The sequence below is a fragment of the Gossypium raimondii genome, chromosome 11 (assembly GCF_025698545.1).
Source record: "Gossypium raimondii isolate GPD5lz chromosome 11, ASM2569854v1, whole genome shotgun sequence".
NCBI lineage: Eukaryota > Viridiplantae > Streptophyta > Magnoliopsida > Malvales > Malvaceae > Gossypium > Gossypium raimondii.
The window spans coordinates 19,619,602-19,634,634 of NC_068575.1; the positions used below are offsets into that span (position 1 = coordinate 19,619,602).

General features: G+C 35.1%; 1 protein-coding gene across 1 annotated transcript; it reads right to left on the reverse strand.

The window, feature by feature from the left end:
* Positions 1-12,987: 12,987 nt before the first annotated feature.
* Positions 12,988-14,473, reverse strand: LOC105804363 (F-box protein At5g07610). The gene has a single exon (XM_012636954.2). It carries the CDS (start codon positions 14,375-14,377, stop codon positions 13,196-13,198), a length of 1,182 nt encoding a protein of 393 aa, XP_012492408.1. The 5' UTR covers positions 14,378-14,473; the 3' UTR covers positions 12,988-13,195.
* Positions 14,474-15,033: the final 560 nt, after the last annotated feature.

The following is a 15,033-nucleotide window of genomic DNA, read 5'->3' on the forward strand; positions in this document are numbered from 1 at the left end:
GTTTTAAATGTGGTTTGAAGGAACATTTCTTAGGGATTGTCCACTTAGATTTAAGGTTTCATAGACTCAGAGTTAGGCACCTGCTACTGCGCATGCTAGAGGCCGTGGTCACAGTAGAAGTAATGGGAAACTGAGTGGGCAACGGATTTTTGCTCATACTGTTTCTACACAGGTTGAATCTGGAAGACTAGCTCAAATTTATGCTGTTAGGGAGCCGGAGGATCACAAGCCGACTGATGTTATCGTAGGTACCTTTACTTTACGATCTACTCCGTTGTTTTCTTTAGTTGATTCTAGATCGACATATTCTTATATCTTGAGTGAATTGGCATGTAAGTTAGGGATTCCTGTTGAGACTATTGGTTTGGGTATGACTGTTATTAGCTCTTTTGGTGATAGTATACTGGTAAATAAATTTTATCGTAAGTGTCCTCTTATGGTTCAAGGACATGTTTTCTCTGTTGATCTCATGGACTTGCCATTTTCTGGATTTGATGTGATACTTGGAATGGATTCGTTAACTGAATAAAAGGCTAGGGTAGATTTTGAGACTAAGCAAATTTCCTTGAGAAATGGTGGTGGAATGGAAATATTTGTAGTGGGTGAAAGACAGGGTTTTATGTCAAATATGGTTTCAGCAATGAAAGTTGAAAATTTGATGGGTAAAGGTTGCGAGGCTTATCTGGCGTATGTGATGAATTTTGTTAGTAAGGAGGTAAGAGTTAAGGATATTCGCACTGTTAGGGATTTTCCTGACGTGTTCCCAGAGGAGTTACCGGGTTTACCATCAGACCGAGAAATGGAGTTTGGAATTTAGCTTTACCCTAATACTGCATCGGTTCCCATTACGCCCTATCGCATGGCACCAAAAGAGCTTAAGGAGTTAAAGGTTCAATTGTAAGAATTGTTGGATAGAGAGTTTATTCGACTGAGTCTATCTCCGTGGGGTGCACCGGTTTTGTTTGTGAAGAAAAAAGATGGTTCAATGCAGATGTGTATTGATTATAGGAAGTTGAACAAATTAATTGTTAAGAATAAGTATCCCTTACCTCGATACGATGATTTGTTTGATCAGTTTAGAGGTGCAACAGTATTTTCAAAGATTGATCTTAAATATGGGTATTATCAATTAAAGGTGAAAGAGTCAGATGTGTTGAAAACTACTTTTAGGACTCGGTGTGGGCATTATGAGTTTTTGGTGATGCCATTTAGATTGGCTAATGCTCATGTCGCGTTCATGGATTTGATGAATCGTGTGTTCCATTCATTTTTGGATCAATTTGTGGTTGTTTTCATAGATGACATCTTGGTATATTATGGTTCTAAGGAAGATCACGACGAGCACTTAAGGGTTGTTTTTCAGATTCTTTGAGATAAGCAGTTGTATGCGAAGCTAAGCATATGTGAATTTTGGCTTAGGGAAGTGGCGTTCTTAGGTCATGTCATATCAGCAAAAGGGATTTGAGTGGATCCCAAGAAGATAGAGGCGATTTGGAATAGAAGCCGCCTATAAGTGTTACTGAAGTTAGCAGTTTCTTGGGTTTAGCTGGTTACTATCGTAGGTTCGTTGAGGGGCTTTCACTCTTTTCTGCACCTTTAACGAAACTACTTCAAAAGAGTCTGGTGTTTGAATGGACTGATGAAAGGAAAAAGAGTTTTGATCGACTTAAGGCAATCTTAACTAAGGCACAAGTGTTGGTTCAACCGGAACCTAGGAAAGATTTTGTAGTTTATAGTGATGTTTCGTATTCGGGACTTAGTTTCGTTTTGATGTAATAGGGTAAAGTTGTGGCTTATGCTTCAAGGCAGTTGAAGACGCACGAACGGAATTATCCTACTCATGATTTGGAGTTAGCTGGTATGGTGTTTGCGCTTAAGAATTGGCGACATTATCTTTATGGAGAGAAGTCTGTGATCTACACAAATCATAAGAGCCTTAAGTACCTCATCACCCAAAAGGAGTCGAATTTGAGGCAAAGACGTTGGATCGGGTTGTTAAAGGATTATGATTGTTTAAGTAGAAAGTCGATGATGGGATTGAAAGCTATGTTTACGCGCTTGAGTTTAGCTAGTGATGGTGGTTTATGTGTTGAACTTCAATTAAGGTCGACTTTGTCACAACAAATTAAGAAGAAACAACCATTAGATTGAGAATTGTTAAAAAAGATTCAACAAGTTGAGCAAGGTATTAAGGGAGATTTTGATGTTGATAGTAATGGTATCTTGAATTTCCAAGATAGGTTGTGTGTGCCACAAGATATGGATTTAAGGCAATCGATCCTTACTGAGGCGCATAATAGCCCTTACGCTATGCATCCCGGAAGTGGAAAGATGTATCATGGTCTTATGAAAGTTTACTGGTGGCCTGATTTAAAGCGTGATGTTACAAATTTTGTGACTCAATGTTTGGTTTGTCAAAAGGTGAAGGCTGAACACCAATTTCCCTCGAGTTTACTGCAACCTATTGCGATTCTTGAATGGAAGTGGAAAAGAATTACTATGGATTTTGTTTCGAGTTTGTTATTGACCCCTTCAAGGAAAGATTCGGTATGGGTTATAGTTGATCAGTTCTCAAAAAGTGCACATTTCTTAGTCGTGCAAACCAATTATTCTTTACAAAAGTTAGCGGAGTTGTATATTGCTGAGATTGTTCATCTTCATGGGGTTCCAGTTTCAATTATTTTGGATAGGGATACGAGGTTTACTTCGAGGTTCTGGAAAACTTTGCAATAAACTTTGGGATCGAAGCATACTTTCAGCACGGTTTATGATCCCCAAACTGATGGTTAGTCTAAAAGGGTAATTCAAGTTTTAGAAGATATGTTGTGAATCTGTGTGATAGAGTTTGGAGGTAGGAGGTAGTTTGGAGCGGTATCAGCCCTTAGCAGAGTTTGCTTACAACAATAGTTACCAAACAAGTATTCCTATGACCTTTTTTGAAGCGTTGTATGGCAGGAAGTGTAGAACTCCTTTGTGTTGGATAGAGTTAGGTGAGAGGTGAATTGTTGGGCTAGATTTGGTTCGTGAAACTGACAGAAAGGCTAAGCTAATTTGTGATCGTTTGACAGCAACGTCTGATAGGCAAAAATCTTATACGGATCTAAAACGTCGAGCTATCGAGTTTCAATTTGGTAATAAGGTATTTTTGAAGGTTTCACCGTGGAAGAAAGTCTTGAGATTTGGTAGGGAGGGTAAGTTAAGTCCTAGATACATTTAACCCTATGAAGTAGTTGAGAGGATAGGTCCGGTAGCTTATCATCTCAAGTTGCCACCGGAACTTGAGCGAATTCATAATGTTTTCCATTTCCCCATGTTAAGGAAGTATTGTTCTGATCCATCACATATTGTGCCAGTTGAAGAAGTTAAAATCCGTGATGACCTTTTTTATGAGGAAGAGCTAGTTGAAATTTTAGACCATGAAGTGAAAGTGTTACGAAACAAGAGAGTTTCGTTGGTTAAGGTTTTGTGGTGTAATCATAAAGTGGAGGAGGTTACTTGGGAAAGTGAGAAAGCAATGAGACGTCAATATCCCTATTTTTTTAGCTCAGGTAATTTTGAGGACGAAATTCTTTTAAGAGGGGGAGAATTGTAACACCTTAAAATAAGGTCAAAGAGTTTTAGGAGATTTTAGGAATTTTGGCCTATATGAGCTCAGAATTTCATAAGATTGGTACTCGATAGTGTTTTTGACTAGGGCATCTTAACTGTCAAATAAATTTTTGAAAAAGTGTTCTAGAAACCTTAATTTTGAAGAGGGACTAATTTGTAACAAAGTCAAAATAGTAGCCATTAATGTTGTTATTTTACCATTTTGTAAAATTGAACCTATTTCATCCCCTTCAACATGTTTTTCATGTCTGTTTCTTTTTGCTTCAAGTTTGTGCCGCCACTTGCTATTCCTCTTACTTTCTCCATTGATTTTTGAGTCCCAAATCACAATACATTGATTTTCTATCATTCTTAAGTCATTTGCCATCATAAACCCTCAAGTAAAACACCCAAGAACTCCATAGATTTCATCATCTTCTTCAAACGTGGGGTTCTTTCATTTTTGTCAAAATTCGTTCATTCTTCCGTCAAAGGTAATAATTCATGTCACCATTAATTTTTAATGTTCTTTAGACCGTCAATGGTGGATTTGGGGATTTTGCATAAAAACTTGGTTTCAAAGTGTTTTTCAACTTGTTTTAGCAAGATTAGGAAGTTTTCAAACTTATCTTAGAGTTTCGTCAATGATTTCTCATGTTTTAATGAATTTTAGGAAAATTGCCTAAAATAAGTCGAAAAATGTCGATACCATGAATTGAGTAGATTTGTCTAGTTTGAAGGTTGTGAATTAGGCATAGATGAATAATTAGATGAACGGAATTGATTTTATGCAAAAAGGTTTAATATAGATCGAGATATTAGCATATAAAGTTTGTTATGTTAATAGTTTAAGTTACATGGGGACTTAGCTTAAAACTTGTGTTTTAGTCAGTTTGAGTGAATATTTGGTTGATAGTTGACTATGGTTATTGTGTGATTATATGTGTTATGTTGGAACACCAGCACCCCCACGGCGCAGAAAAAATTAATAAATCTGGCGATCCAAACCACGGATCCATGTGTAAGGAACGAATCAGGGTGAAATAAGGTTTCAAAATTACCGAATCTTTATACTAAATAGGCAGCGACGCCTTGGCAACGAGTATTCTATTCTACAATCGAACCAAGTTGCAACCTTTAGTGACTCTGGCCTCTACGCAATCCACCCAATTGACAATGAACAGAAGAAATCCCCAAAACTGTTTTGAAGAAAACTTTGCTTGACGGCTGCTAGACCCTTTAAGCAAAGGAAAAATAGGACTTCATATTTTTAGGGTTTTTTTTATATAAAAAAAACTCCCTCTTATCCCTCTTATAATTGGTATATCTATAAATAATGAATCATAATTCATTAAATAAAGTATATAAATATAACAATGTTTTAAACCGAAAATTATAATTACATTAATTATAATAATGATTTCGGTAAACTATATTTATTTGAATTTATATACGAACCAAAATCATATAATATGTTCTCATTATGTGTACAACAACCTTGTACATATAATATGTTTGATATTTGATTACCCAATTAAATTAATTCTACAATTAATTTAATTCATGTGACAACCAAACACAATACCAATTATGTTTTATTTCGTTCATTTCAACCATAGGGTGTGACCCTGTAGGTTCTTGTAACGTTAGTAGTAATACTAGAACGATTCTAATGTTACAAACAATGAGTGGCATCTAGCAATACATCATTTCTACCTAAGTTACAAGAAATCATGATTCGACATAACCTTTTTACGATTAACCTTTCATGCATTAATCCTTAAGTCCTTTATCTCTAGGTTGGACACAAGTCATGGAATAGTCACACTTGCATAGTCCATCCCATGTTCCTTGATATCTTGAGTAGACTATGATATACAAATAAGTATGACATCTCATATCAGCTTATTTGAGCATGGCCATGCATTTCTAGTCTCACTCAATCAAGTGGCCTAAGATATTACTCCCTTTATGTAGGAGGGACTTATCCTATATCGATCAACCATATCCCTCTACATAGATTGTGGTATATCCAACATCAGCCTTTATAGAACAACCAGTTACGGTGTATGTTTGACTGTATCAAAATATACAACTTACGATGTTGGGATAATGATGATCTCAAGTCTGAGGATCATATACATATTAATCACTATGAGTAATGTTGTGACAATTACATAATAATCCAAGAAACATACTCATAACGGGTCAGTCCAATGGAAAATCATTTGTTCACCTTGAGAGTGTTAAATGCTCATTTGAATTTGAATGTTCTCTAAGACTTTTTGTTTTACCAACCATGCCTTGTGATATGGCATGGTGTGGCGCGGTAAACTTTTGAATGGTCCAAAATGTCGAGCTCTTCCTCACGGATGCCATGATTTTCCATTGACAACTTGTTCATCACAATGCGTACTTTGCCTCGTATTTCTCTGCTCGGGAACATGTAACAGTGAAATTCACTCCGAGCTGTATATTGTACCACTTGGCTGCGATCACAAAAGCATCTTTGGATTCAAACTCCATCCCAACTTCTAAACGGCCGAAATCTAGAGACGAAGTCACATGCCCTAGTCTTCTATGAGGAAGGTCTAGGAATTCTAAACCATCCTCAAAAGCAAGACCAAGGGTACGCATGTGGGGTGGGGGTTTGTACACAGTAAACCCGGGTTCATCCCATCAGGCAATGTCTGAAGCCTAGCCGTCAGATCCACCATCTTTCGATTCAATGGGAATGGGATCTAGTTTTGATATCACTGTAACTTTTGCACCATCCGGCCTAGGCTCCTCCATTAGGTCATTATCTATCGTGCAATCCTCTTAAGGTTGTCTGGATATGCCTTGTGAATCTGGCGTCAGCCCCAAAATCACTTCTTTTTGACCCACTCTAGTAACTTGATGACATACATGCCTGAGTGTTACCGGTGTTGCTCATCGATGCTCCAAAGTTAAAATCAAAGGAATTGGGGAATGTCGTGTGGGTGTATCGTATGCCCAATGACCGAATACACCCGATTGTCCCCCTAAATTGACATCGAAGGGCAAAATCGATGAATGCCTTACCATTGATGATAATTTTGACGGGTCTTAGTATGAGCTTTGCAGCAATGTTGTGAATCCACCACAAAAACGTGTGGTAGGACTTTCAGCTTCTTGACCCGGAGTGGAACTTGGTTGACACCGTGCGATCGAGCTCAAATCAACTTCATCCTCTTCGATGAAGTCAATATACAACTCCAGTACAATATGCCCACAGGAGCAATGGGATTCAATCACCTGCTCCAAATCGTTATCCCTCCCAATCTCATAGATGATACATCTAACGAAGTCATATGACGAGAGATATCTACATTTGAAGCTCAAAATTCTTCTCTAAATCCCTACTTTACGCCTAACAATTATTCGAAGCTCTTTGAATGTTAAGCTTCTGTTGAATGCCAGATCTTCGGATTGCGCAGATACAAAATGGGGCCAATCTCGATCTCACAAATTTGACCGTTGTAATGGATAACTGCTCTGACTTGTCTTCTCATTTCGACAAAAATACCTTTTTCCACATGTTTAAAATCAAGGACATAGTAAAAAAACACAGTTCTCATCATTCAAAACCCTAAACCTACATGTAATTTTACGATTTGCCTTTGCTTCGACAACAAATGTAGGAATGAAATCCAAGCTTGCACGACAACACTTGCTGCTTGTAATGGAAACCTTCAACAACCTACTTCAAAAGTCGTATGGAAAACCAAATGCTAGTATTATGCTTATGAATTTTCAAGGGTAAAACAAGCTACCCCAAAGGTGCGTCTTTTAAGAATCTTAAATTTTATCCCAATAATTCAGAGCTATAAAAAATCCTAGAGATAAAACACCCCATTTAGGAGGCATTTTCAACTAATATGCCAGAGATGCTTTGAAAACGCCCTTACTAGGAAGTGTTTTCAAGTCAAAAATGCAAAAGGAAACGTTTTCACTGCCATGCCAAATGAAAACACCTCCTGCACGGAGCTTTTTGCCTCTGGGAGTTTCAACCCATCCGAGACCTGTAACCTAGGATTCCTGGGATAAAAAATAATTTCCCATTTTACCCTTCCTCATTCCCTATATCTATGCACTAAACCTAAACCTCCTCACCTCACCCACATCTCTAATTTTTTTCTTTCTCTTCCATTTTGAAATTTTCAGTTTGAGATTTATTTCCCTCACTTTGAAAGAGACATAATTTTAGTTTTAAGTTATGTTTAGGTTCACAGTGATGTCGTGTAGCCCGGTGACCTACAAATTTCACCTGTCGTGTGAGTGTCGAGCCATCATTTAAGAAGTCGGGATCACATTGCAACTCGAGTTCCAAGTTGATGGTGATTATACCATCTCGGGTAGAAGTGTAACCAAGGTTTCAAGTTTACAAAGGATATGCTGCCAAGGGACGGAGCATAACTTTGGCCCTAATTGGCGGTGGTTATGCAGGCACAACAACGATTTTTTTCATCACCAAATAAGGAAGTTGTACAATATAGAAACAGAAGTACGATGAAGAAAAATGCAGTGGCGTTTTAGTATAAACAAATAAGCATTTTATCCATTTCCAATGAATTACTTGAATATACTAAAACGTCACTTTGTTTTTCTTCCTCGTACTTTTGTTTCTGTGTGTATAGCATCCTCCTTTGATTATGAGAAACTCACGGCCAATTGGGGCCCCATTTATGCTCCATCCCTTAATATCATAAACTTTGTAAAATCGAAGCCCTAGTTACACTTCAACCGAAGATTGTATAACCACCGTCAACTAGGACTTTAAGTTGCAACGCAATCCAGCTTTTCAGTTGATGGCTCTAGCTCACAAGCCAGATGAAATTCGTAAGTCACCCAACTCCACGACACCACCGTAAATTCAAACATACCTTAAAACTATAATAATGTTTATCTCGAACACAAGAAAAGATAAATATACAAACTTCTAATTTCAAACAACAAGAAAAAAAAAGAACAATTTACGAAAGTGAAAAGGCTCCACACAGGACGCACTTTTAGAAAAAAGAAGAAAGCACATCCTACGTAATGCGTTTTCTTTGGAAGATCAATGAAAACACCCTGTAGAACGTGTTTTCTTTTCTCTCTCCAAAAGCAATGTAGATCGGTAAATTTTCTAGAAAACATAGTTTTTCAAATGATTTTCTTCAGTATATACTTGTAATTCTGCCAATTTTAAAATTTTAAAATATTTTTATTTTTAAATTTTACTAATTTTATAATTTTTCAATTTTGATAATGTTTGATATTTTTACATTTTTTGTAAATTTATCATTTTAAATTATTTTTAAATTTTTAATATTTTTAATAATTTTTATTTTTAGAATTTATAAAATTTCTATAATTTCTAAATATTTTTTATATTTTTAATACTTTTTGACTAGTCAACGACAACATTAGGAGTTCACAACCACATTAGCAATGAACTATATACATGTGACATGTTCGATTGGTTGTTTTTTTAAACACTGTTAATTTCAAGCGCCAAAAAATTTAATGGAACAAAATTTTAAATATTAAATTGGAATCAAACAAATTTATGTACCAATATAAAAAATATAATTTAAAGACTTAATTGTAAATAAAACCAAATAATTAATCAACGATCAACAGCCATTTGATTTAAGCTTAGAGAAGGTAACATTAAATTTAATTTGTTGCTCTAAAGTTTGTGATGTTTTTTGTCAAAAACCATGGCGGAAGTAAGTATTTATAGTGTTAAAATTAAATCTTGGATGCTGAAGAATACACGATTAAAGTTAAAAACTATGCGTATTATTTTAAGGAAAATTAAGCCTTGTATTCAAAGACGCTATTGCCAAAGACAATTTTATAAATTATATTATAATTTTGAATATAATAGTTATATCAAGAATCTATCTATTTCATTGTTTTGATTTTTTTTAACAAAAATTTTCTTCATTTTTCTTATTTGAACAACCAAATGTAGACAACCCAAAGAGAGATTTTGCTTTAGAAATTTGCTTGAATATATAAATTTTGTGATAGCCTTGCGAAGAAATATCTAATTTCAAATTTTGCAAAAAAATATAGAGATAAATTTAACACTTAATGTTTATATTTTTATCACTTTAACATTTATTTTTTAACTAAATTTGCTTTTAAATTTTTAACAAAGAATCAAATTTAATAATCAACCGCTCAAAAATAATTAAATTGTTAATTTTAACAAAATTATTAACTAAAATGTTAAAAGATTAAACAAAACAAACTGTATAGCAATTCACATTACTTAATGCTAACTTATTTTGAATTTTTGTCAAAGTTTTCTTTTTGAATTTTTATAATTTTAAAATTATTTATTGATGTGAGATATAAAATAAATAGAGTTATGTCATCATGAACTATATACAAACTGCCATACAGGTTGTTACGCCAATAAAAGAATAGTTTAACTCTTTTTCAAAGCTAATGGCCGAATTAGCTAAAAAAAAATAAGTATCAAACCGACAAAAAAAAATAAGTATCAAACCGACAAAAATTATAAAAATTGAGGCCTACCCTACGAAAACGCTGAAACAAAACGGAAAGCAGCAACCCCATAACAAGAAAACAGCAGTTTAAATACTCGGAAACGATACCCAGAACACCAGAAAAAGATTGAATCCACAATACTACAAATATCAGCAGGCAAAGCATTAAACAATCTTCCATAAATGAACCACCTCAACAATAATCACACCCCAAAAGCATATCACAAAACAATATAAAAATTCCAGCATCCTTATTGACCATCAACCTAACCATTAATGCCAATCCTACACTAGAAACTACCCAACATAATCAAAAATCCAAAGCTCCTATTCAGAATTCCCCCAACATTGCAAAAGCAAAAGCCAAATAAAATATAAATAATTACCAAAATTGGATAACCACAATCAAAGTCCAATCCGTTTCCATAATAGACAACTCAGCACTTACCTTAAGTGGAATTCACTTTATCTCTCTCTTTCCTTCTTGATTGCCCATGGTTTGCTATCCAACCTCTAATCAAACATGCCATTTCTCCAAAAATTTTGCAATCAAATTCACCTACCAACATAGTTTTTGCTTTGTTAGAATTATTTGGTTTTTCTTTTCTTTTGTTTCAACGTGTTTATAAACTTTGAAAAGTTAGAATTCAAGGTAATTTAGACTCAAGGGCAAGATGTGCTGAGAGAAAAAAGAAATGTAGTTAAGGTTACTCATGTCGATTGCTTTACATGACTGACTCTGAATGAGAAACAAGAGTGGGATGCACATGTTTTGGTCACCTTCTTGTTTTCTATTACAACTTGTACTTTTAGTATTGTCGAGGAGTAAGAGTAGGAGGAGATTGATGTGGCAGTTCACGAGGGTTGAGAACTACAAGTGGTGTTGAGATGGAGGAAAACGAGGACTGTAGAGAGCTGGACAGGGAGAAAGAGCCTTAAGAGATGGAGTGTCGGTACACGAACTAAATTTCAAAAGTTTAAAGAGTAAACGGATAGAAGTATAATTAGGCCTTATATTAATTTTGATAATATGTATAAGAAACGATCATTTTTCATCCTAATACATAAATACAAATCATCTCAAATTGAAATGATAAAAAAAGAAAAAAAAGTGAGATTTAAATTAATTCAAAATTATGCAATTTTTTAAAAGTTCCATTTTCATTCTTTTGATTTTTCAACACTCCACCAAGTAGTGAATGAGAAGAAAATTATTTTTTCCTTTAATCTTTCTTTCCTACCAAGTACACAATAGAATATTTTCTTTCTACTTTTCTACTCCTTCAATTTTTTATCTTTCTAATTTTTTTTCCACCCTACCAAGCAATCTCTTAATGCTAAACCCCAAATGACCGGCAAAAACGACTTCAGAGAACTGGAATTAACATATAGCTATATACAATGCAATAAAAATTTACAATAATACATGCATAACAAGCACAGCCCTAAAATTAACTGTTTACTCATGCTTTCAACCTTTTAAATCAAAAACAGGCAATTCGTTACAGTTCACATTGGTTAAACTTCAATTGCCTAGTACGATAGTGTTTGCATGAAAACACAAAGATTAATACAATAAACCAAAGACAAGAACCAATGAAGACTGAAAGCTGGCCTTATGATGTCATTGTGAATTCCGATCCAGTGAAAAAGGGCTGAGAACTTGGTAGTCTGCATTCACAATATCTGAATTTCTCCAAGCACCTATCAAATTTCTACTAATGGAACTTTGCATATCAAAACCAACTGCCCAGCTCAACAGTAGCTCCATCATTGAATTATATATATCCTATTGTCAGCCTCCACCACCGTTACTGACGCCATGTGCCATTCCTAATCAACTTATTATTCTGCTCGAGCGAAATGTACTAAAATTGGTCAATTTCCTATACAATAGGCATAGTGAGACTCAAAGAGTTAGATCTATATTCTTGAAGAAATATATTATAAAGGGCAAGCCTTCTTTCTAGATTGCTAGCAGTTAGCGTCTTTCCCCAAGGTTAAATGCATACATATTTAAACTCAGGAAAAAGCCACACTGATGCACGCTTTTGCCCAGCATTAGTTCCAAAAAGTTTCGAGTAAATGAACGCTAGAAAAGGCCCTCGTACTCATCTTAATCATAAAAGTGATAATTCAAGGAGCATGGAAGTTTCAGTTAACAAATGATTTCAAATAAATATGATGAGATAAATTCCTTTTGGTAGGGGTGAGCATTCGATCGAATCGAATCAAGTTAAAAAATTTTAAGTTAGTCGAGTTGACGAATCCTATTTTAACAACCGAACTCAATTTATTATTTAACTATACAAACAATATAATAGTTTTAACTTTTAACTTAATGGGTAAATATTTATCAAAATAACGTAATTTTTCCTTTTAACTTAATGATTTTAATTTTAACTTTAGAAAAAAACAAAAATTTATCAAAACAACGTAGTTTTGCCTTTTCTTATTCTGATTTTCGAATAACTCGAATTGTGTAATTCATATTCAAGTTAAACCGAAAATTTTAATTTTTTATTCGAGTTAATCTGAATAACTCGATTAACTTGAATAACTCAAACTATTTAATTCAAAATTTGAATTTTTTATAGAGCTTTTCGAATCGAATTGGATTTTGCTCGCACTTACCTGTTGGTTCTCTCTCATCCTATCAAACTTTAATTTTTTTTTTTTACAAGTTAAAAATGGTCAATCTAAGACAGCATAGGGAATCATGTCCCAATGGTTAATTGATTATGCTGAAAGAGCTTAGAAGTCAAACAAGAAATTTTGAACCATACATAAAAAGCGGTTAGCCACGCAAACAGGAGGTGCAGAAGGAATACAGCACATATTGTTTAAAAGAAGCATAGATCATAGAAATCAGTAAATATGAACAGGCAAACTAGATTGCTAATTTCACTTGATACAGGTAAAAATTCCTTAGTGATGAGAACACTATCACCCCAACTCCTATAACTGCAACTTTATGTAACCACAATGTTAAGCATACAACATAAAAACTAGATTATTTACTAAAATAAGACCTGAGAAGATTGATCCGCATCCAATCATAGTATAAGTTTGCTAGACCCTCAAACACACGAGAGTGTCTCAAAATATTGATAGACTTGAATTCCAATATAATTCAATGGACACCGATTGAGAGTCTCCGGACACTGCTTTAGCTCGTAAACATTTAGCAAAACCCCATTCTTAAGCTCATAGCAAATTGCTTTATAATCCACGAGAATCACAACTTTTGACTCCTCACCTTCAGATCGGATAACAGATAAAACATGGAATCCATAATAGATATCAACAACAGGTAACCTCAAGTCAGGGAAAGCTTTCATAGTATCATCCAGGTTCAGACAGTATTTAAGAAACCAATGAGAATAATCAGCCGCCATCTCGAAAATATTAAATTTAAAACAAAGTGGCATGTATGTAACTCCAAGATGCAAATGGCCCCTAGACTCCCCAAAATATCGACTATCCTCATCCTCCGAGCCTTGCGGAGCTTGAAACATAGGAGCCAACATTGGCATTTTCTTTAACACTTTATTCTCCAAATCAAACCGCAAAGATTTCCTACCGTTACTGTTCCAATGAAAGACCCCATTACAGAAAACACCATGGTCAAACCTTATATACTCGTTGGCCCGAAAACTAATCCAAGAAGAATCCCATTCATCAGACTTTGATGAATAGATATACAGACCGAACCTTCTATTTGGAGAAGGCAATTTCCTTACACAAATGATGTTATAATGAGGTGATTTCATAGGATCAAAGGCTAAATTCACAGCACGCAAAGAACCCAATTGAGAAACAGGTAAAGAAATCATTTTGAACTTACGGGTTGTTGGATTGCAGATGAAGTACCTCAACCTTTCATTAATATTGTAATAAAAGTGACCCAAAAGCAAGCCGTTGCAAGATTGGAGGATTTTGAAGTGTGGGTCAACAATGAAATCCAAGACGGGAAGTCTGGTATCAGGAGTTAAGGGAAGAGCGGGTAATTCAAAGGGAGGTCTGTAGTAGTTGCCGATGCCTAGAAAGAGGGCTGATGGGGTTAGAAAGCCTCGGTTCTGGTGGTGAAGAGAGTGGGAATGAGAGAATTGGAGGCTGGAAATAAGGGAACGCCATTGTTTAGAGATTAATTTGAGTTTGAGGAGATGTTTTGGAGGGATTCTTATGAGGATTTGGGTGAGAAGGTCGTGATTGTAGGCTATGGTTTCTGCCGAAGGCGAGGAGGGTCTGCTTTTCTTCATGCTCGCAATCGCAATCCCTAATTCTTCGACATTTGGGGAATTGGGAATTTTGAACTCACTTAAATTATTTGGAACAATTCCATCGCAGTTTTAACACAAACCTTGTAATTTTGGGAATTAGTCGGTTTTGATAGAATTATTATTTAATAATAAATTAATTTTCTCACTCCTCTCTCAAGTAAATTTGAAAAGTAGCAAATTAGAATAATTCATCATTACAAATATTTTAATCTTACAGGTCACTTATCAGAGTCTCCAAATTCACATGATATTTTAAGAAAATCTTCAGCCATTTCAAAAATATTAAATTGTAAACAAAGTGATGGCAAGATGCAAATGTCTCCAGGACTCTGTGCATCCGAGTTGGCATTGGCATACCTATTCTCCACATCACTTTCCCAATGAAATCTATGTGAAGTTGAGCATGGGACAGGCAAAATTGAGAAGGCCATTGCTTTGAAACGGATTTGAAGTTAGGTTTGTTGGCTATGGCTTCTCCTGTCGAACTCAACAGATTGGGTAACTCGTCCTCTTTTGACTCGCCTTTTTTCCTTGGCTTCCATGTCTATTTCATGGATTAGTTGCTTACAATTGTATCCAACACCACAAGTGCCTAGCACTTAGAAAGCTGAAATGCATACCTAGATTTCAAAGAC